Source organism: Stigmatopora nigra, chromosome 12, assembly GCF_051989575.1.
Source record: "Stigmatopora nigra isolate UIUO_SnigA chromosome 12, RoL_Snig_1.1, whole genome shotgun sequence".
NCBI lineage: Eukaryota > Metazoa > Chordata > Actinopteri > Syngnathiformes > Syngnathidae > Stigmatopora > Stigmatopora nigra.
Window position 1 is genome coordinate 3,285,585 of NC_135519.1, and position 24,027 is coordinate 3,309,611.

Genomic DNA, 24,027 nt, shown 5'->3' on the forward strand with positions numbered 1-24,027 from the left:
CCACCTAGGTCTTCAAAGCAAGAGTTTGTTTCCCTTTAGCCCAAGGCTGCCCAGATCTATAATTTGGTGTGAGGTGACACATCGCAGGCCGCCACTGAACAGCCATCAGTAGTTAATTGAAACGGACTGGAGCAACGCTTTGACTTGGGAGGAATCTTGATGGAATTTTAGCATTATGACATTTTATAATGCAGTGACAGTTCTTAATTAAATATGGATTAGATATTTGCCACCAAACTCGAGTTGATTATGGTGACAGCTCATGGGAAGAAACTGTCCTTCGTGGAAAACCATGCGGACATATGACTCAATGAAAAACAGGAGTTCAGATTCATTTACTTCATAGTGCGATGAGTCCGAATATGCGATTGTAAGTGGGACAGAGGAGGAACGTAATTCTTAGAGAATTTCAAACTGGAACCACAATCACCATAACGTGACACAAGTGAGGGAGGGACAGAGAGAGAAAGAGAGCTCTTGGCACGGAAGCATCTTGGCCTCCATTAAGATTATCGGACGCCTACTGAATGGGAAATATCCAACATTTGAGCCTCTTAACTATAATAGGAGCAACCGTTGCAATTAGAAAATGTACAAGTTAAGTGATAATATTACCTAAAACAAGGATTGGTGCAATTTTGGCTAACATTAAACACAGTCACCTTCCTCAGCCTTATGTCAGCCTTTTTATCAATCAAATTCAAACTATTTTGCATAGAATTTGGCTATTAAATACGTCTTAATAAGGCAAAAAAAAAAGCTTGGCAAGGTGTTATTTTGCTTTTAAGGTCTGACTTTTCACAGAATGTTATTGAGCATTGCTGAGCGAAACAGGGGGAAGTCAATCAATTTGTACTCATTTTACAAAATTTCAATGAATCCACAACTCAATAATGATAGATTAGATTATATTAGATAACTTTATTCGTCCCGTATTCAGGAAATTTCACTGCCACAGTAGCAAGAAGGTGAAAATACAGACACAGGAAAAAGACATTTTAGACATAAATAAATAGGTAATAAATAAGCAAATAAATCTTTATGAATTAAAAATAAATAAATAACTAGATAAACAAATAAATAAACGAATAGATAGATAAATGCGTAAATAAATGTACACATAAATGTGAAAATAAATAAATGTATAAATACATAAGTAAATAAATAAATGCATAAATAATAAATAAATGCATAAATAAATAAATAAATGCATAAATAAATAAAGAAATAAATGCATAAATAAATAAATGCATAAATAAATAAATGATGAACATGTTATGCAAACAAGGACATATGTCTAATTGTACTAAAACTCGATTTTTCTGTTCCACTCTCCTGCCGCCATCAAAATTTCTCCCAAACAGCTGGTTGTTCTCATACCATTTCCTAAATCAGGCAATCAATGATTTTATTCTAGAATTTATGCCACCTATAAAAGGGTCCTCCACTGTTTTCTTATTCCCGCCTGCGAAAGTGGCCGCATGGGAGCGATTAAGAGCTATTCGCCTATTACAGCTCGGCCGTCTGTGTTTAAGATGGTGCACCTGTAAATGCTAAAAAACTAAGTGGTACATTTGTAATTCAAAAATGTACCGTTAACAGCGTCGCTCCAGCTATTCACAGAACAGAAACATCACATCACACAAGAGTTGAACGTCTCCCCGACAACAGTGTAGCTCGTTATGAATGTGACATTTGGAAGCTCAAAGTGCAGCTGCAGACATTTGTCACATGACTGTGACATGCCTTCATATCCACACGGCCTTTGTGTGATTGTGCATTCAGGAAGTGGGTGTCAACCTTCACTCATCACCTGCTCGCTCAACAACAAAGCGGTAACTCCTATCTTGTCTCTTGTGGTTGAGAATCCATCCTCCTTCCTTTCCTCTTGGAAGTTCTAGTAACCTGTTCGACAAACATGACTCAGTTTTAGACATAATTAAAGTATACATTTCATAGCAAAACTGATACCCAAACATGATTTGAAATATGTTTTGTAATACGTAATAGTTTTTTAAATGCATTTTTAAAACCAATATCACAGGTTGTCAATGACAAATAAAAATGTAAATTGTATATTCGGTACTCTCAGTAATTTATGGCTTTGACGTGAGCTGAGGGAAAGACACTATTTGATAACAAGCTAATTATGAGACATTTTGATGGAAAATTACAAGTCTTGATTATTACTATTATTGTGTCCTCTGCTAGAGATTGCCTCTGGATTATACAGATTAACAGATCCATCTATGTGGTGATCAGTGTACAGAGTTGTACGTGCTAGAACTGTCTGTTAGGGTTAGTTGGGGCATTGGTTGGTTTTGTTATACCTTTTCGTTGTGTTCTGTCTGTCTGCTTTATGCCTCTTGTGTTTCTCCGGGCTTCCCTTACTCTCCTAACCAGCGGCATGTACTTTGTGATCAATCCTTGTCTGTCTATTTAAATCCCATGTGTTTGTTTGTCAATCTTTCACGTCAGGTTTGATTTTATTATTTGATTTCTATGTCCTTGTTATTTTCTAAAGACACTGCCTTAAGTAATTCAAGTTTTGTGAGAGCACTCCATTCCACTCATTCTTTCATTTTTTCCCTGCTTTTGGGTCCAATAACCTCTGACGCCGCACCAATCCTGGCAATGTCTCCGTGATACTAAAGGAGATCACGTCTTTTTGCTTGACCTTTACTGGTATCACAAATTGCTAAGTTGCTTCCATTGACTGTGATAGGCCTTCAATCTTTTATGACCCAAAGGGCTGATAGTGATTATATGCCAGTAACTTTAAGAGGACATCTATCACCGTCAGTGATACCGAATGAGTAAAAAAATTCTAAGAACGAATGTTTAAAGATGTAATGTAAAAAGAGGGTTTGAGTGCTTAGTCAAGATCATTAGTTAGCTCAAGGGTTCAATCCCCAGTGGGTTCCAACCGTCTTGTGTGGAGTTTGCATGTTCTCTGTGTGACTGCACGGGTTTTTTTCCAGGTACTCCGATATTTTCCCACATCCCAAAACAATCATGATAGGTTGGTTGAACACTCCAAATTGTGCCTTGGTGTGACCCTGAGTGTTAGTCCATCTCATTGTAACCTGTGATTAGTTGGTATAGTTGGATGGGATAAGCTTTGGCACCCTCGTGACCCTTGTGAGGATAAGCGCAATGGAAAACAAATATGCATATTATATATACATATATATAGACATGTTATGAGAAAAATAAGCAGAAATTTAGTATATATAATGAGTTTGTCTTCCCACTGTGCAGCGGCCTGTAATTCCAAAGGATTCTGAATATTAGGTGAATTGAAGTTTGAAGAATGATCGCAATAACAAATTCCTTAATTGTTTATTTTAGAACAGGTCTGGATTAAAGTGCAAACTTGAGTTTCAACATTTTTGCTAAACCTGAGAAACTGACAAACCTTTTGGCTGCAAGCTGTGGCCTTATCTAGTTGCTCTAAATGAGATACAATTCCGATTTAAAACTGCCTCTAAGCACCACTCTGTTGTTGTAACATTATATCTTTTATCCACACTGAGCTGTTGTACCTGTTTCGCCTTTCTACTACAGCTAAAGTGGTAATTTTACACGACTGCCATAGTGGCACAAGTTCAGACAAGAATTTAGTCAGAAAACCTAGCAAAAAAATAGCTAGATGCAGCCACTAATCACCTGTATCTGTAGGCAAATGAAAGTAGATTGGACAAAAATCATTTATTTAAACTCATGTTCTCAAACCTATTGCAATTAATAAGAAGTCCTGTCACAATTAATCCACTAAAGAATCAATAATCAAATTAATTGAAAAACATTTTGTCCAGCACCTAAACATTTGCCTTAAAACTGCAAAACCCATTTTTAGCTTTTTCATACCAGTAGAATATAGTTATTTGATCTGTTTTTAATTTTTCATTATTGTATTCATTCATTCATTCAGTTTCCTTAGTGCTCATTTTCACCAGGGTCGTGGGGGGTGCTGGAGCTTATCTTGGTCAACTATGGCCACCAGCCAGAAGACACCCTAATTTGGTGGGAAGCCATTTTTTATATGTTTATTTACATTATTCTTATTTGGAAAAAGAAATAAAATGAATTTCTGTTTTATGATTTTTTTTATTATTCTTTTTACAAAGGAAATAAAAAAAAACATTTTTTAGGAATACATTTGTTGAGAATGTTTGATATTTTATTTTAATAAAACAAAAAGGTGAAAATATCAATCTAAATATTCTCATGTTATCTATTTTTTTAGAGAGGCTGTTGACCCTTTTCAACCTTTAAACAGTAAATGGCAACATTTTTAATATAAAAAATATGGCTGTACAGTAAGCCACCTGATGGTGTTAGAGGTTGACTCGCCTGACTTCAGTGCCAGCAGGTGTGAGCTCAATTCCCGTTGGTGGCGGTATGATTGTGAGTGGGGATGGTTGTCTCTCTCTGTGTGTGTGCCCTATGGTTGACTGGCGACCAGTCTAGGATATACTAAGCCTTTTCCCCAAAGTCAGCTGGGATAGGCTCCGGTAACCCTTATAAGGATGCGCAGTATGTAAAATGTACGAATCAAAGTAAATCAAAGTTTCAGTCTTCCTAACAGAATGATTGGTCACCAAAATCTAAATGTACGAATAGCTATCTATTAAAAAAAATCAAATTTTTATTGCATTCGAAAAAAACAAATGATTATCTTAATAATGAATCAAAATGAGACATCTACTTTTCTTTCGAAAACAGCAATATACAATAGTTAAATATTTATACCAACTTTTCTCAATGCTTATTTTGCATACTAACAGCTGAAACATTAAGTTAACATGGATATAACATTCAACATAATTATCAGTGGTAAATCAAGTAGACAAATATTAATTTGGGCCAGCCCCGTAAATCAAAGTCTCAGTCTTCCTAACAGAATGTTTGGTCACCAAAATGCAGATGGCGCAAGCGTGCTTTGCCTGCTGATTGGGGTCATGTTCATTCCTGGCAGGGTGGTAAAAAAGAAGCCCTTTGCAGTGTTTTGGTTTGATCCCCAGAGCCAAGTTCTCCAAGCAGGACCAGATGTTAGTGACGCGATCCAAGCATACGCAGCCGTGGCCCCCACGTGAACACCTGAGTCTACTTAGCGCATGGAAATGGCCGGTACAGGGTTCGCCCTCATTATGCCGCCCTTTCACTTCTTAATAATCACTTCTCGACATTTTGGCACCCAAATAGAAAAAAATCGAAAGACGCTTCACATTTACCGTATCGTCCTATGAGACATTGTCATATTTCTCATCTGGATTGCATTAGTATCAAACAATAAGAAGGGCTCGTTTTCCTATTCCATATCCATATGTGTTTTTCTACCACAAATCTGATCTACTTTTGATTGTTAACAGATATGCTAAAATAGCAAGGCTTTTCCTGTGCAGGAAATCCTCAATTGTTGGACTTGGGAATGATTTATTGTAGGTGTAACACAGACTTGTAAGAATAAATAAGCAAAGTCAGAAAAATAAAGTGGAACCTCAAATGTCACGTTTGGAAATTGTGAGAGTTTACTGCGCAACGCTAGAAAAAAAGGAGAAAAGAAAATAACCTCAGTTCAGTAGGATTTAACTCATTTACTACATGTTTTTTTCTTTAATTTCCCTCACCGCTTATCTGCACAAGGGTTGCAGGGGTGCTAGAACCCATACCAGCCAACTATGGGGAGTAGGTGGGGGACCCCTTTATTGGTTGCCAGCCAATCACACAGCACATGGAGAGCAATAGTTGCACTCTATTTTATCATTTTTGTTGGACTTTTTTGTTTTACTCAGTGGTTCCCAAACATGGTGATCTACAAATAGTCACTATCCACCCTTCCAGTCAAAATGGATTGGACGCCTTAAAAGTAAAGCAAGTAGATGTCATTAGAGCATGTTTTTGTCAGTTGCACTGCTGGGAGTTCCAGTAAAACCTCTATTTGAGCGGCACCTTGGTGGAAGGATTGAAAAATAGAACAGCTCCCTCTAATTGAACGGCACCTCTAATCGAATGGCACTACGGGGGAAAGTTTGAAAAATAGAAAGGCATGAGGTTGAAATAGAGGTTTTACGATAAGTAAAATTTTCTTGCACAGTCTTTGTGTTTTTTTTGATGAAATCACAAACCCGATTGAAAAATGTGACGTCTTCATGTTGACCTTGTCGATGTAGATTTTGGAGGATGAAGTCAGTCTCGCTGCGTTGGGCCAGCTTATGTATTCTTTTCATGTGTGGAGGAAGCTCAATATCCTGTTGCATGCAGCCGCCTAATGCTTACTACAGGCAGAATGGAACCCAAGGCCCCCCGAACGCTGCTTGGAAGTAATGCCAAAAAAGCTTTTGGGGCACGTGATATACGAGGTGTGCGTCCATCTCAAAGCGGTCGCTAATGGGTAAAAAGGGGAGATGTGGTTCTCATTTCCAGGGAGATACTGTGTAATGGCACACAAGTTGGACAAATGCAAAGATTGGACGCTTGGGAAGGAGATTTACTCGACCACTTTTGATCTTTTAGTGTCTTGTGGACGCCCATTTGGATCTTGAAGATTAGTTCCACCTGCAAAGTCGACTTAAAGCAGCTTTAAAAGTTGCACGTTTGCGGTGTGTGCAGTACAGTACATATACATATTTTCATAGTAATTATTTTGCAATATTTATCGTTGTGATTTTTCAATGTATTAGGCTAAGCAAACTATATTAGGATTGGCAAACTGAAGCACTATTCTCTACTACCCAAAACAACCATAATAATTCACCATGGCCAGGTTTATCAGAGTTATTCCTTAGAATTCATTCCTTCATACAATTATTTTCTGATCCGCTTTAACATCTTACAGTCACGGGGGGTGCTGGATCCTATCCCAGCTGACTCCAGCCAATCGCAGGGCACAAGGAGACAGACAACCATGCACACTCATTGATTTTGATCCCCTAAAAATTATGTGATCAATTATATATAGAGTGGCCTGGTGGGCGAGTAAATAGCTTGTCATTCCAAAAACACGCATGCTAGGATGATTGGACAATCTAAATTGCCACTGGGTATAACGTGAATGCTTGTTTGTCTCCTGCTTTTTGCCTGAAGTCAGAGGCTCCAGGACCCCTCCGACCCAGTGAGGATACAATGGTTCAGAAAATGAATTATTTGTAACTAAGTGCAATTTAAATAAGCATATAAACTAGGACAAATCACAGCTGATTGCTTAGTTAGTTAGTTTATTTATTTATGTGTTTGTTTGTTTGTTTATTTATGTTTGTTTTTGAATGATTGGCAACACACACCTGTGAGCAGTGGGAGGTCCACCTGTGCTTAGCCCTTCCTCCTCCTACCCCTTTCCCCCTCCTCCTTTTCGGCGTCTTGTTTCCCCTCCTCGTTTGTCCCCCACGTCTGTTTGTCTGGTTCTTTTCAGTACTCTCCTCGGGACCCTCCGAGTGGAAGGACGGATCTATATCTCCCACCCTGTCCCAGATTATGATCCCAGGGGAATAAGATACAGTTTAACTCAGCGATTCCACTTTTAGTCGCCCTTCTCCTTCCCTTCGGAACTCCGAAAGCGGCGGGGATGTCGCTCCATCCGCCGCGGGTCGTGCAGCTCTCCGGAGCCGCCTCGCTCGCCGTGGTCTTCGGCGACGAGGACGAGTCGGCGGCCGAGAGCCACCGGAGCTCGGCCACCGGGTTGGAAGTGTTTGCCGACTTTAAGGCGCAGAATCGGCGAAGTTTCTGGAACAAAAGGCTGGTAAGGGCCATGGATGAAGTGCACTTTCAAGGTTGGCTGGACAATTTGGTGCTTTTTATACGGGGAAGTTCGACTAGTTTGGAGGTTCTGAGAGAAGCGTGGATGAGGAGAGCCCTGAAGTCTGCAGCCGGTTTGGTCATCAAAGCTGTCGGTAAGAACCAACCACATAGTAGATCAACCCTAAACGTTCTTAAACTTTTAACAACAACTATCATGTTGCATTAAATGTAAGTTGCACTTAATACACGTCTGCAAGTTTAATGCCTTTCATTCTGATGACTCTTGTTATTGACTGCAATGGACCATCCAAGCCAATCCATTTTGACAGGGACGTATTGATCATACGATTCTTCATATGATTGATTATTCGCTGACAGTCTTTCCGTTAAAATGCACTGGACGTGTATCGCAGTCATCGACTAAAAAAAAAATCAAATAATCAATTTCCCAGTTGAATGAATGGGAATTGCAATGGTCTGGTCGTAACTCAAATGAACTCTTGTTTGCCAAACACAGGCATACCTGTCAACGTATAGGTTTGTCTTGTATTTTATGTTTTTTGATCATTTCAAATTGTGTACGCCATGCAACAACTTTTGTAAGGGTTTTTTTTATCCGTTTTTTGTAAATCTGAGCTTCTCCTTCACTGGTGGTAGGCGAAAACACCAGGTCCTCCAGGGCCACTGTAGGTGCAGGTTTTTGTCCCAACCAATCCAGGATAGGCGCTTTGACCAAGTAGATTTCTGCAGAAAACAAGAAGCACCTGACTGCAATCCATTGATTGCACTTGTAGGACACCAGATTGGTGAAAAGGTGTCCTCTTTTTGGGTTGGAATAAAAACCTGCACCCACTGTGGCCCTTTCTAGAATAGTTTGCCCACCCCTGTGTCAGCATCACACAGCGACACCTACAGAATCTTGAATTTAGTCACTAAGCTTTAGTGCATATAAAAGGCGCACCGACTGATTGGGCACTAGTACGTCCGCTTTGGGGAAACTTTTAGACTTTTAAGTGCACCACATGTGAGTAAATTAGTGCATTTGTGCGGTTTATTCTAACTTGATAAGGAGAATCATGAATAAAGGGAACAGGTTAACAGGATAGACGTCCAATTAAACTAAGAGGACTCATTGTGAGTGCACATTGGTGGAAAAAAAATATTCACTGCCAGTGGTTCCCAGTCAAAATGGTGTGTGAGTCTCATGCCACCAATGAGGTATGAGCCACAGGTTTAAAAACACTATTTGATAGATTACAACTAGAAAAGGTGACTATTCATTTTCAAGGATTAGCCCATTGCTGATTTTTCCCCATGTTGATGAACCCACAATTCACTATTTGAGTCCTCGCCAGTTTTATTAATTTATGAGCTTTCACACTGAGACTTCAACATGCGTTTATAACTCTGACTAAATGGTGTCAAAGCCATAACATTTAGTCTTTTTCCCAACCAAAGGATATAGAGTAATATTTCATTTCACGCACAGCATTCCAATTGGTCAACTCTCTTTTAAATGTCTAAAAGTTTAACGACGCGACGTCCAGTGTAATCTGATGTCCTGTCCTTTGAGTTTAGTAAATTGCATTCATTAATTATTTTAATAGCTTTTCATTATTAAGTATGGTGCAGTCATATAAACGCAATGCTGATGTTTATTTTTTTCTTCAAACAAAACATAAACTTTAACAATAAAGAATGATGTCTTCAATGACGTTATGTGTTATACGTGTGACATCACCATCCAACCAATGTGGAGTTGGGCCATCTGTGTTATTTCAGGCCAAATGATAGCTTTGTGAGTGCTTCTGTTCCTGTTTGGTGACTTAACAATCAGGAATTCAAAATGCACCTTGTCGTTTGTGTACAAACAATGCAAAATTGGATTTACCAGGTAGAATTGACAAAATGGCACTTTGTTGTTTACGTCAATGTTCCGGAATGCCTTTTTTCATGTAAACAGATAATCTTTGCTGACGTCCTTTTTCAGTAATTGGACTTCAACGTTTCAATTGTTTTTTACCTTAACCACTACCTGAAGAACCTTTGTCAAATTTTTGGGTTAAACAATTTTGTTGTGAAAACTGTACAAACATTTAAACTCTTTCTACGGAACATCATTTTATCCACATTGAATTAAGGATGTCGTTTTCAAAACCTCAATTGTTTTTGTTCTCCACAGTCACAGCCTGGTTGCCGTTTCGTGTTGTTGCGTCCTAGATGGATGTCAGGATTCAACACAATCCCACTATACAATAAATATGTCAGCCATGAATGCAAAAGTGCTTCCAAATATGCAAAAAAAGCCATAAGAAGATTTACAGCAGCTAATTTTAAGCTTTTATTTTCATTCCATTTCATTTTCTTATTTGGTTTTAAATCGTAGACGTTTTCCAGTTGGTTCGTCCCTAATAAAAACTGTGCTAGGAGGCATTTGGTTTTTTCAACCTCAGTTTTCCAACCCTAGAACTAAATCAGAAATAGGATTGTTTCCTAAATTGGTGGTGCCAGAGCGCCGTCGCATGAAGGGTTTGCTTTTTCTAGATACAAGCTGCCAGTCAGCACAATTCCTACTATAACTTGCGGGCACAAATTTGAATCAATTGAAAACAACCAGCCGTTTCACAAATTTATAGACATTTATATGCTGTTTATTAAAAAAATTGGGTTTATAGATAGATAGGCAGAAATAAAAGATAAATGCACCTTCGTGTGCCAATATTTCCTAGAAGTAATCATAATAACCATTGTCAGACATTTTTAAATGTTGAGTGGTGCGCTGTCAATGGCTGGGAAAGTAAACGAAAGATTGCACAGGTAGAGAAACGTTGAAGAGTTTGTATATTTTCTTAGCAAGGATTTTTCAGTTTAATGTGTATCAGCGTTTATGTGCTGTACTTGCTTGGGCTGACTGACAACACGTCCCTCACACAAGCTGTGTGAAAGCAGTGTAATTTTTTTGTGTTTAAACCGTATTGTTTCCATCATCAGACATCCGAGAAATGTGCAAAAAGAATACTGAACTATTTTGTGCAACTGTCTTTTACATTGAGGTCATTTATTCTAGGTCTCACGCATATGGCGACGGCTATTTGATCAAAAGCAGAGGGGGAAAATTCCGCTAGTAAAAACAACAAATATTACCACATTTTTCAAATTCACATTAGATGGTAAATTCTTCTTTCTTTATGACTGCGTGATTGACTTATGCTGCCGTCTGGTGGTAGAGTGAAGTGAAATTAAATTATTCAAATGTTAGGGTTAGGGTTTGGGTTAAGGTTAGGGTTTGGGTTAGGTGTGAACATGGCTTTCACTTGAGAGACTTGCAAAACACTTTGGAAAGGCACCATCTTGGCATTGAAAAACGATTTGGAATTAGATTGCTGTTTTTTAAACAATAGAGGAACCCCGAACTTCCTGGCAAATGTGTTGTCGGACTTTTCACGTGGGAATGTTTGATTTAAGATGGAATGTCGTATCTCTTATGTGTGCGCCTCCTTCACCCTTCGCTAAAAGAAAAATATCACATTCCCATAGAAGAATAATTTTTATGAGTGATCTGAGACTGAAGCGGTTCTTGCCTGTTTGTCTTAACTTTTCTACGGAATGTGTTGAGGATTTACGGTAGAGCCGACCTTACAGTATGTTTTTTTTTCTATAGAGTAGTAGTTTATATGCAAAGGGAATGGATTTGTTTTCTCCAAATTATAGAACAAAACTTGTCAGCTACAACAATGAAAGTCTGTTTATTTTCAGGGGATCTATTCAATTGGGTCTTACTTTGGGAAAACGTATCGCCCTCAAACATATCGGTGGGACTTTGGAGTTAACGTGGGAGTCAAGCTTTGTCATTCGGCGAAAAGGAAGCAGGATGGAGACAAGTATGAGCAATGTGAGGGAGGTTAAGGCCAAGGCTTCCTGTTGTTGGCTGCCTTAAAGAAACGCTCAACATGAAACACCTGGAAAAGGATCACAAAGAAGGCTCGTTTTGTATTTTCGAAAACTTAATATAACCAACGACAGGTTAAAAAAAAACGAGTCTTCATTTTGGACCACTAACACTATAATCATATGTGAGTAATTCACATAATTGATACTGTACAGTAATACCTTGACATACCAGTGCCCCGACATACCAGAAATTTGAGATGCAAGGAAAATTCTGAGCAAATTTTTGCCTTGAGATAGGAGACAAATTTGATATACGAGCATGCAAGATGGTTCCTGGTGAGGCCGTTTGGGTGTCCGAGTATGCGAGAGGCTGCTTATGAGAACAGCATTGCTCTGTCTTTCTCGCCACATCTCCTTTGCGTAAAGAATCTACAAGCATCAAGCCCTACAGATTGATTTTTTTTTTTTTACTGGAGATAGGCCGAGTTGATAATCTTTGAAAACGCCAGCAGACTCTTCATGTCTTCATGGACTTGAAAGCAGAGCTAGCATCTGAAAAAGACACCAGTGAAACCCCTTAAACCAAGTTGTGCTTGGTTTGATCATTTTAAAAAATGAACTGGGATACACTCGGTTCTGAGGCATGGAGAAGCAGCAAGTTCCGACTCAAAAGCCACGGTGGAATCCATTGACACCTTTGCCTCGGTTAATTGCATAAGAAGGTTTACATTTAGTGTAACGTAAGATTTAAACTTGTTTTCAATTGTGTGTTTAGTAATCTAAGTTCATTTCAGTTAAATTTAAAGTTTATGTTATATTACGAGCACATTGCCATCCGTCAAGTCTCTCCTGTCTTTTCTCCGAAATAAAGAGAAATATTGACTTTTTGAAGTAAATTTATTCCCAAAGACTATTTTAAAATAAACGTAAAAAGAATACCAAGAAAAGCAGTCATAGTGTTATTACAACAAATAACACCATTTATAAATGAACTGATAAGTCGATCTTTTGCAAAAATAATTGGACAATAACCAACTACCAAAATGATTGCAGCCCTACTTTAAATACTCACCTGTTGTCACCTCGAATTTGAGTTGTATTCTGTAATGTAATAGTAATAAAAGTACCCCCTATTTGTATTTCCTATAAAAACACTGGAGGCGTTCGTGAGCTCGTCAGTCAGCAGCAGCTCAGGTTTCCCTCGCAGGATTTGTTTTTATTCTCACTCTGCCCCCGACAAACGACTTGGCCACGTTATATTATGTGAAATTTACTGTCAAAACACCAGGCGCTCTACTGGCACTATGATATGTTTGTATGAATGGCAAAATGCTCGATACTCTCCGTAGAGGTCGCAGGAAATGCTCGACATCTGTGTCCAATGAGGGCCGTCGCTCTTGATTAAACGCCGTGGGGGGTGCGTTGAGCCGACGTCTCGTACGCTGGCGTTCAGGTTGGTGGTGAAAATGGAGAGAATGCTGAATAAACATGAAGGTGTAAGAAGACACTCACACTTCACACTTGACCTTTGGCACCTCCTCAAAGAAAAAAAAGAAGGGGAAAAGGAGACAAGGAAGTGATTAGGCCGGCTTGCAAATAAATTGCAATTCGGAAAATCATTGACGAAGGGGACGGTGGAAAATACTGCGCCTTACTAAGGCTTTTCGTTTCATCTTTAAATTAATTTATTTTATGAAAGGGGGTTACAACCAACTTTTTTTTGCATGTTATGTGATTACTCTTGTTAAATTAAGACTTAATTGAGAAACAAAATTTTGTATTGTATGTCTCAAAAATGGTTTCTCATTAATTAGCATGTTTTTTTTTAAACATCTCAGTGGTCTTTTTTTATCTTTATTATCCTATATTTTAACTTTAAATGCTTTTTGGTTTAGTGGTGTTTTAGTACTAGGGTTTCTTCATATTCTTTTTTGGGAAAAATTAAACTGTTACTCTTCTATTTTCTTCCTTTATTGTAACATTTACAAAAAAAGACTGTTTTATTAATTTTCGGTTTGTACTTTCTTCCTAAGAATTTTTTGATGGAACATTTGACCCCATTATTAGAAAGTTACAGTATTTTTGAAAAATGTATTTATCCTAATACATCTATTTCACCGACATGTTTTTTCTTGTTATTGACTTTTTCCTCTTACAATTCGTACTTTTATTCTTGTTAAAATTGGTTTCTATGCTCAGACTCTTTGGTTGAATAGTTCTAAAGTTATAGTCATTACCAGACAGCAAAAATAGTGAATATTTTAATTTTAACTTACATTATTTTCTCTCTCATTCAGTACTTTCACATCCCCATTTCAAACAATCTTTATCCTGTTGATCTGGTATCATTATAGTTGGTACTTTTATAGCTGACGTTTTTAATAATCACAATGACCAAAAAGAGACTCAGACACATTAGTAATAGAAACGAGAGAGACGCTTTCTTGACTGCAAATTGCGATAGAACAGCATCAAGTGTGCATCTTTGCTGGACTGTCTGACTCTGGAAGGCCATTCTTTATGTCTGCTGTCTGCCCCCCACCCTCACGCCCTCCACATGCACACAAGTGCATTAGTATCACATTTCACAGAGAGCTCTCAAAGACACGTCTGTCTTGTTTCAATTATAACAATACGGAGCAGGCTGGTAAATTATAAAACCCCCTTAGCTGCTTCATGTCCTTAAATTTGGATTGAAGATCATGCAGATGGTTGACTATGAGTGTAAAAAGTTCAGACCTCCAATGCAAACCAAGTGCGCATTCATTCTTGCCTTTTCTTTGGATTTGGTTGCCATCGCACTAAAGGTTTCTATGGCAACAGCTGACAACATAAAACTCTGGGCTTGTTTTACTAGTTTCTTTTGATTTTGTCTTAGTTAGCTTAACATTTATGTTTAGGTTTGATGGGAGGGGCTTCTCTGACCAGCCCTCCCAGTCACAATGGTTGGGATGATTTGTGACTTAATAATGGTAAGGCAGTTACAGCCCAACTTTTTCACTAATGTTGGCAGTCTTGTTAGCATCATATTTAATGGTTTTGCTGATGTTGATAGTAAAGTGCTCCATTGCCACGTCTGGAGAGACTTTTTTTTTTTTCATGAGGCCACTTCTGCTGCAGAAACATGTTGGTGCGCTGGGGAAGGACTCAAAGTTGAAAAAATGTCCTGCACAGACAAAGAACTGAACATTGCATTGTATTGAGTGTATGTGTGTGTGTCTATTTTAATTTTTTCTCGTATCTAGAGATAATTATTTGCTCAAACATTTCCTCATATCTCGAGCTGCTCATATGTAGAGGTGCTCATATGTAGAGGTACCACAGTATATATATTATATATACTGTGGTACCTCTACATACGAGCACTTCTACATACAAGCAGCTCGAGATACGAGTAAAATTTCGAGCAAATAATTATCTCTAGATATGAGAAAAAAATTGAGATGCGAGGAAGCCAGGTGGCCAAGACATGAGAGGCTGTTTTTCATTGTAGTCTTTTTTGCTGCATCTCTTTCGCGTATAACAGAGCATGCATTTTCCTGTGTTTTTTTTCCCTCCGTTCGACAATGCATAATACAAAGTGAACAACAATGTGGGGGTGTAGGGGGGTGGGGTTGTGTGTATGAATTAATACATTTCTACATTTGTTCTATAATCATTTAAAACAAATGTAAAATTATAAATAATTCAATGATTTTTGGCCTTTTATTATTCCTTTCCTTAATAGTTTATTTCTTCTATTATTTTTCTTCCCAGACACCCGTTTTTTTTTATCAACGACATGCACATTTATGTTGATGTATTTTATGGCTGCTGTTTTTGCATTTTAAGTGGTTTTGATAACTAATTATATAATGCTCTCTGCATTTCAATTTGTTGTGGCTGGTCAGTGTATACTGCCTTTCTATTGACGCGTATAGATGGCTTATTGTAGGGGTTGAGTGATGAAATCGGACTCATGTGGCAGCTACCCAAATGGCCATGTGGCACTCATCAGGCTCAGAAGACTTGAGAAAAAAAAAGAGAGAAGAGAAGGTGGTCCTGTTTTTCCGTTTTCTCCCATGAAAGCATTTCATTCTCACAGGGACACAGTTTTTCTTTTTTTAATCTCTTCATCAATGCAAAGGATTAAAGTACTTATGCGGATTTCTTTTGGTTTTTGCATTTGATCTCATTCTGTCTTTGACATCTGCTTCCTACATTACCCATCATGCAACTCCAATATGACCACTCCACAATGTCAGGTAAAGTATTTTCCGAGTTTCCCTAGTTTAATAGTCACTGTATTTGCAATGGCAGCCAGCCAGCAGGTTATTCTTTCTTTGTAGGACAAAAGGCTTAGAATACTCACAAAAACAGGCAAAAATGGGTGAGGAGGGACATACATTTTGGCATTACAGTATTTTCTCCTCAAAAAAAGTATATACTCTGATCATTCCTCACGGCATTTTTCTGATGTGTATAAAAAAAGTTCATAAAAACGTAAGTACGCCGATACTCACAACCGGCAGACCGATGAAAAATGGCGGAAGTCATCCTCCATCTCTTAGCCCCAAAGAAGTAATATAGAATAGAGGGGGAATAGAATATCATAAGTGTCTAGAGGGGAATTATTTTCACTATCTGTACAGGCCTTAAAGTATTTAATTTTTTTAATTTATAGATTATATTTAGATATACATTATAGTCTTTTTATATACTGATATTTAATAAATACATGTAATAATTTTACTTGTGTACTTTTTTTTTTGGACAAGTGCGAAAACATGCAGTATGGTATGTAGTAATAGTAGGGGTGATCCTAATTTGCGGTTTTTCGATTAGTGCGGTCATGTCTGGTCTACATTGTCCACGGAAAACGAGGGATTACTGTATATGCCCAAAGACAGCTGGGATAGGCTCCTGCACCTTTTTAACCTTGATAAATATAAGTGGTTTTGAAAGTGAATGAACTATAAGTTGTTAATAAGAAAAATAGTAAAAATAATGTATTTGCTCAACACAGTAAAAAAGTTTATTTATTTTTTGCATAGTATTCAACTTGTTGCCTGTCATTGACAAGGATAGACGTCCACTTAATTTAAATCGGACCTTGTTAGTGAAAAGCACCATTAAGTCACTTCTAAAAGATTGAATTGTCAGGAGATTATTGATCCCTACAATGTTAGTCGTTGCCTTTCCTTTTGGCTGAGCTGATCTGAGCTTTGCTCCCTGTATCTGACAGTGCATCACATTCCTATAGGAAGCACAACACAATGATGAGCCCAGTCAGCAGTGCAAATTGACTGGTCAGGCTGAACTGTTTAGAGTTCCCCAGTGAGGTTGTGATCTCCTACACTGCGCGTATGCTGGGTTTCTTTTTTTTTAACGTTTCTGCCAATCAAATATGACAAAAAGCACCCCCTTTCTGCTGATTCTTACGAGCTTTAAGTGCTGTTAATTGTGTTTTGTTAACTTGCATAAGCATAAAATTATATAAGTACACATAGCCGTTTGTGGTTTTCCTCTATTGATTTTGCAAATATGTCGGTGTACAATCCAAACAAAAACACTTTTGTGGACTTGTTCGGCAGTATGGGGTACTACGACAGATGTGATGTGATGTGTTGTTTATTTCCCCTGTCTTTGTGCTTAAGTGGCTCAAATGCGACGGTCGTAAATGTTTAGTTTACATCAAGTGCTCACTTTGCTGTGTTTGGGGGCGCGTGTTCGAGCTTCAAGTTAAGCGGAGACACAATACAGTTGTTATCATTTTCGTTAGCTATTCTGTACTAACTGAACTTCATTTGGAGGGGCCAAAATGGATATAATTTAAAATAATGTTGATGATGGTGGTAACTAAATCAATTAATTTGTAATTTAAAAAAAAATAAAGTCCCATGTGACCTCCTTTACCTTTTGGATTATTCATCCATTTATGTGCTACGTGCAATATTTTATTTACCATTTTATCTTTAGTAATTTAGTAGTTTCTTACACATTTTCATTGCAATATTATTGTATTTTTTCTAAAAATTTAGCTTTTTGTCTCGTATTTAACCTGATACCAGATATGAATATATTTTTCAATGTGACCTCAGACTCTGGAATGTGTACTGACATTAATTCCATGAGGTGTCTTGATTAACTCCAGTCAGATAAGCAGCTCTGGTCTTTTAAATGTTGTTATTTAAGGCGTCTGCCCCATCCAGTCATCCACTTTCTGCTTCTGGGTTATTTCAGAGCATTAGTAATCTACAAGTAACATTTTTACACTTGTACTTGTCATACAAAGAAACCTCAGTCAGTGATATGATCCAGACCCACCGGCCGTGGGAACAACCATGAATCCAAAATGGATTGATTGATATCCCATCTACATTTTTACAATCAGTTTCCCATAAGAAAACCAACTGTCCATGAGTTCAGCTCTGATGTGGTTGACATTGCATGGAACTTACATTCAGACTACAAGAAAAAATAATCATGTTTTTCCATGTGTACGTCTAGGGTAGAGAACCTATGGCTCGGGAGCCATATGTGGCTCTTTTGATCTGTGTACATGGCTCTCTGCTAACCTGTGAGGTAAAATTTGGGAACCTCTGTTGAAAAAGCTCAGTCCTGAACGCACCAATAGGAGAATTATTACGTGAGCATTGGGCCGCTGACACTATTTCTAGTGCGGCTTTAAACATTTTTTTCCATTAGATTCTCCTGCATGCATACTCCCATTGATTCTCATTGATGAGCAACAGCGCGACGATTGTCCTTAAAAAAATCGTGAAATTACTAGTAATACCACACATTTTAGTGTTTTTACTTTTAAAATTTGACTTTGACTCTCAAGGAATAACATTTGAAAATATGAATTGTTCATGGCTCTCTCCATCATAAAAGGTTGTTGACTCATGGTCTATGATATGGGAGTCTTAAAGAAACACTGGGCGAGATATGCGATCCAGCCACCAGGCAACCTGCAGGCACTGCTGCGGGGAGTGGCGGAATTCTGCGGTTTGTCCTGGTGCTGTTGGAATGTCCAATGCAGCCAGACAGTCACGGTTCATGTGACTTGCATAAATAGACAGCCGTGGTTGGGGCTTAAGAAGTGGTTAGTGGGCAAATTTCAAGATTGTTTGGAAAGGCTTAAATTCAGGTGCGGTTGCATGCATTTCCACCTGCACTTTCTCACAATCAAACGTTTTTGCTGATGTTTTGCAGGAGACCTGACCCCGTTGCAAATGTCCCCCATTCCCCAGTCTCAGTTTATCCCTTTGGCAGAGGTGTTGTGCTCTGTCATCTCAGACATGAACTCCTCCCAAGTTGTCGTCAGCCAGGAGACGCTTGTGAATCACATGAGCAGGTCACATCCAGGTCAGTAGTGTTAAAAAAAAAATCCATTGTAAACGTTAGCGTTCGTGTTGTCTTCAAATGCACAAGGTATGAAAAATCTATTTTTTTCAGGAATAACAATCCCAACTCAGGACATCCTCTACAGTACATTGGGCACTCTGATCAAGGAGCGCAAAATTTATCACACGGGTGAGGGCTACTTCATCGTCACACCTCAGACTTATTTTATCACCAGCAACTTGGACCGAGAGAAGACCTGGTGGACTTCAGGCTCCGCGGAGGAACCCCCCTCCCCTCCTCCTATTACTTACCTTTTGAGTAACGAAATTTGCGTGGAGGGCATTCAGACAACCTCGGCGGCTCACTGCAAGTCTTGCAGCTGCTTCAATACACTCCAGAAATCCACGAGCTTACCACCCAACATTCCTCCTCCTCCTGCTGCTGCTGCTGTTCCCGATCAGCAGTCTGTCTCGGTTTCCATCAGCGAGGGCACGGCCAAGAGCTTGAAATGGCCCCGACCGTCCGATCACAAGCCCTCGGTGCAGCACCAGACAACATCCACGGCAGCAGACTGCCATGCAAGCGTGCTCAGCAAAGCCACGGGTATAGCCAACACAGCTAGCCGCAAAGAGAAAGATAACAAGTTGAGCAGGAGGTTTGGTCTCAATTTGTTTCGTAGAAACGGAGCGAAAAAAGAAAAGCCGAAGAAAGAGTATGTCTCATTCTCAGGACAGTTCCCACCTGAAGAGTGGCCGGTAAGAGATGAAGATGATCTCAATAACTTGCCTCGTGACCTTGAGCACGCCATCATCAAGCGCATTAATCCTGAATTGACGGTGGACAATCTGACACGTCACACAGTCCTGATGAAGAAGCTGGAAGAGAGACGAGAGAAGGCTGTGGACAAAGGTGTAGACAAGGGGATGTCGACGGATATTGTCACGAGTTCAAAAACGCGGCACCACCACTCCAGGTCGATGAAAAGATCCGCTCAGAGGAGCTCTCGTACAAAACGTCGGGTGCACTCCTCCCGAGAAAAGCAACGGGATAGGATCAAAAGCAAGCTTTCTGCTTGTGCCCATGCTTTTCCAGAGAGGGAGGATTTGATCCCTACCCATCTTCCGGTAGAAATCCCAATTGATGAACCAGGTAAAGCAGAAAATGCCCTGGAGGGTAAATTACTTTACAAAAAACGCATTGAAAACCCCTTCCCTCCCCTGGAAACTGGAACTCTTCATCCCGCCGCCAATCGGGAGCATTCAAAATTAAAAGAAAGCAAAACGTCAGGAAAAGACAGAACAACTTATCGCTCCAAATCTTGGGACAAGCATCGGACAAAGTTGAGGTTAGCCATTAAAGAGCAAACAACAATGTCCCCAACGTCTGATGACACGTATGATCAGGACAGGGAAACCAATCGCGACCTTCTGCCGCAGCCCGACCTTAATCTTAACTGTGATTCTCTTACTGGCTACAACTCGACATACCCGCAGAGCTGCACCTTGCGGATCGCCGACAAGTTACGACGTCGAAGAGAAGGGAGCGGTATACAGAGCAGAGAAAACCTTCACCTCAAAGATGACGCAAACCAATTTTTGGATGCAGACCTCTCAAATATGCAACAGTACACCAATTCTGATCAAATTTGGACAAAAAGTTCTTTACAGCGGAAGCACTCACTCAGACTAACCAGTAGCTCGCAAACAACTGATGAGCTTTCAACAAATCAAAACTCCAAAGACACAACAACGATACCTGTCAGCCGAGAGAAAGGTACTCTCGGTATGGTAGAACCAGTAGTTGATGACCTTGCTTCAGTAACCGATCATGAAAATAACCGCAGACTATTTCAGAGAGCAGACCATCTTGAGGACGAGGATACTGGCAGCTCCCTGTGCTTGAATGAGGAAGAAATAGTACCAAACTGCCTTCACCAGCATTTAGTTTACCATCAATGTGATACCAAAGCTAAACGTCATGACTCCAGCGGTCACTGTTGCGGCTCCAATTTTCACCACCACCAACAACTCCCTTCTATTGACAGCCACACAATGAACCAGAGGGGAACTTCTCTGAGCCCCGGCAGACTTGACATGACCACGTGGATGTGCCAGTATCCTCAGCAGAGTACTGTATCCCTTCAAGATGAACCAAGCTCCAGGGAAGAGGATCTGGTCCAGGAAACGGTACACGAGTCCTGTCTTAAGTCAGAACACCCCGAACTATCCGGTGCCTTTGACAGCAGCATCTTTGACTACTGTCCGGTGAGTGAAGCGGAATCTGATGCAGAGACCGTCCGCAAGTCTACAGACGAGGCCGACGGAGAATCGACCCACTGGACGGAAACAAAGGAATCGCCAGGGGAGGATTATCACCAGATGGGAGTTTCCCGGACCACTGAAGCTGCTTTAAGCGGGCCCAAGGCGGAAATAGGAGAAGTAGGAGAACTGGTGGAGAACCACAGCATAACAGGAGACAGCGGGATAGATTCCCCACGGTGAGAGGTTGTTTGTTGTTCATAAAAGTTTACATCAACACTCACTTAATCAAGCCACAACCATTTTTTTTTAGTTTACGGCAACAGCAAAAGCTTGAGATTGCAATTATTTGGAGTCACATCACAATTGTTAGGTCCATGACTCAATCCAATTGAGCTGAAGGCAGGGGTGTCAAACGTACAGCTCACAGGTCAGAAGTGGCCCAGTAGGGGGTCCGATCTGGCTTGTGGGATTGTTCTACCAGACATAGACTGTGAATTTCATTCATACTGTACATAGGGAATCATATGCCTATTTGGGGGGGGGGGGGGGGGGGGTTTGGGGGGGGACACGTGCAGCAAAACCAGAATATTATTGAGTGTGTGCACTACTGCACTTTGGTCAATTTTGACTCTGGAGTCACATTCATTCTTTCGTACCCTGCAGTCAAAACAGCGCCTTCAGTGGCAGCCAAAGAGTCAACAAGGACCCTTAAAATGCCCCAAAACCAACAGAAAGTAACCTGCAAATGCCCAAAAATCAGCAGAAAGCAACCAATTAATAGTCAGCCCTTAAAATTCCTCCCAAATTAATAGGAAATGATCCAAAATTTACAATGTCACGTGTAAGTACTGTAAAACCACAAGGAAATAATGCAAAATTAACCAATTTCTTGCCATTGAAAAAGATAGGGGTTTCCAATTCAATAAAAAAGGCTCAAACGCTCAATAGTCACTCCTGTCCTGTGTCGTCAATGGGGTCCCTAATTTTATATTTTTAGCCAAAAATAAATCATAACGTCTACTAGGCGTGAATGTGGCCTGTGAACCAAATTGAGTTTGACACTCTCACCCTAAGGAATGCCGTCAAAGATATTAAACGGGATTATATTTGTAATTTGTCACTATTAAAATTCCCTGCTTCTGAGAGATCGCAGATCTGGAACAACTTGCGACATTATGAAATATAAAACTTGACATCACAGCTGCTGTTTAAATCATGTAATAATCTAGCTTCTTCGCACCAGAGTCAATTCCTAAAAACAAAAACCTTGTAGGCATTCAGGCAAAAATAAACACTGTAGTGAGAGAAGTGGTAGACCTCCAGGCCGCATTGCTGCTTTTCATCAATTTGTGTTTCTTTCCTTCTAAAGTAAAAGGCAATAAAGCTGAACAAACACCTTGTAATGAATGCTAACGTCCGATACTTGGACAGCAGGGAATGATTTTGATAATGACGCATAATTACTGCGCCGTGCTTTCACAATTAAATGCTTTGAACTCACTAGTCAGCCTTCCGTGTAGGAATAGATATGTTATTGCCACCTGAATAATGCCATTTTTTATTAAATATATCATGCAATATCTCCATGCAGTAACCACATAAGTTTGGCCTCGAGCAACACCGTTATTCTGGAAGGTCTCAAGAGGAGGGGCTTCCTCCAGAATTTGGACAAACTACACTCCAAGAGCAACGCTATCCGACCACAGAGCTCGCTGCTGCAACTCACCCCAGTTATGAACGTGTAAGAAGAATCTCGACATGTCCACGTGTGCTTCAATCTCAAATTCTATGCAAGTGTTTCTACAGATATGGTTTGTATATTTGTCCTTATTGTGAATATTTTCTAAAGCGGTAAAATGTAAAACTAGCAGTGATTGATCAGTTTCCAGTCCCATTGGCAGTGACCAATATCCAATACATTTAGTTTTGGTGGGATTGGCACTTGTTTTTAGTGTCACAGAATATTGTCTAGTATAGCGTAATGGACTCAGAACATACAAAAAGAAAAATTAGATACCCATATTTCATTATAAAAAAGAATATATTTTCCACTTTTTAGTTATGAGCAGTTTGACACTAAGTAGCGAATTACTTTTAAAAAATAGCTCAAAGTAATACATAGAAAAACCAACAATTAGGGAAATGTGACACGAGCTGTATTGTACTGCTAAAGTACTCCAATATGTGAAAAATACCAACTACACTGTGATAAAGTGATGTTGACAACAATGGAAAGGACCGAAAAGGTAAACTGGCATTTTTGGAAATTGTTGATAGTTTCTTTATAACTCATTAATATACCATATAAATAAATGATGGTAGATTTGAAATCAGTGACCAAAAATTGTGTGGAATCAGTTTAAAAAGCATATTAATAAAAACAAAACTGAAAAAAAAATGTTGGACAAATGATTTAATCATGTAGTTTTGGTCTCTTGGATGATGTCCTTCCATTCTTGTAGGAGTGGAAAATACAAATGTACACAGTAAGTTGTCTTGGTGAATTTGCATAAATTTGACAGCCATACAGGTTTCTTTCTGGGTCTTTAAAAGTATGGAATTATGCTAATCTTGTTTTTTGAAATAGCAATGAATTTCATCTGGTGTATGCAATTTAGTGCCTTTTAATTGGGCAGAAAATTTTACATTTAAGTGTGCCCTTTCTGAGTAAATGTGCCACTTTGCATTTGTACGTTAATTAATTAATAAGGGGAGCATGTTTTCCATTCAGTTATGCAGTACTTATGTACAATTAAAAAAAAACATTGGCAGTCTATAGGCATTGGCTAAAAAAAACAAACAGCCA

General features: G+C 39.2%; 1 protein-coding gene across 1 annotated transcript; it reads left to right on the forward strand.

Annotated features, from left to right (window-relative positions):
- Nucleotides 1-7,319: 7,319 nt before the first annotated feature.
- Nucleotides 7,320-23,783, forward strand: stox1 (storkhead box 1). Its single transcript, XM_077729436.1, has 4 exons — nucleotides 7,320-7,892; nucleotides 18,829-18,981; nucleotides 19,072-21,457; nucleotides 22,813-23,783. The coding sequence occupies exons 1-4, from the start codon at nucleotides 7,568-7,570 to the stop codon at nucleotides 22,964-22,966; spliced, it is 3,018 nt and encodes a 1,005-aa protein (XP_077585562.1). The 5' UTR covers nucleotides 7,320-7,567; the 3' UTR covers nucleotides 22,967-23,783.
- Nucleotides 23,784-24,027: the final 244 nt, after the last annotated feature.

Bases quoted from the DNA above. Each gene is read 5' to 3' on its own strand.
- stox1 (XM_077729436.1), top strand. From the start codon at position 7,568: ATGTCGCTCCATCCGCCGCGGGTCGTGCAGCTCTCCGGAGCCGCCTCG. The intron at 7,893-18,828 runs GTAAGAACCAAC...GATGTTTTGCAG, and splicing joins TTTGGTCATCAAAGCTGTCG to GAGACCTGACCCCGTTGCAA. The intron at 21,458-22,812 runs GTGAGAGGTTGT...ATCTCCATGCAG, and splicing joins AGCGGGATAGATTCCCCACG to TAACCACATAAGTTTGGCCT.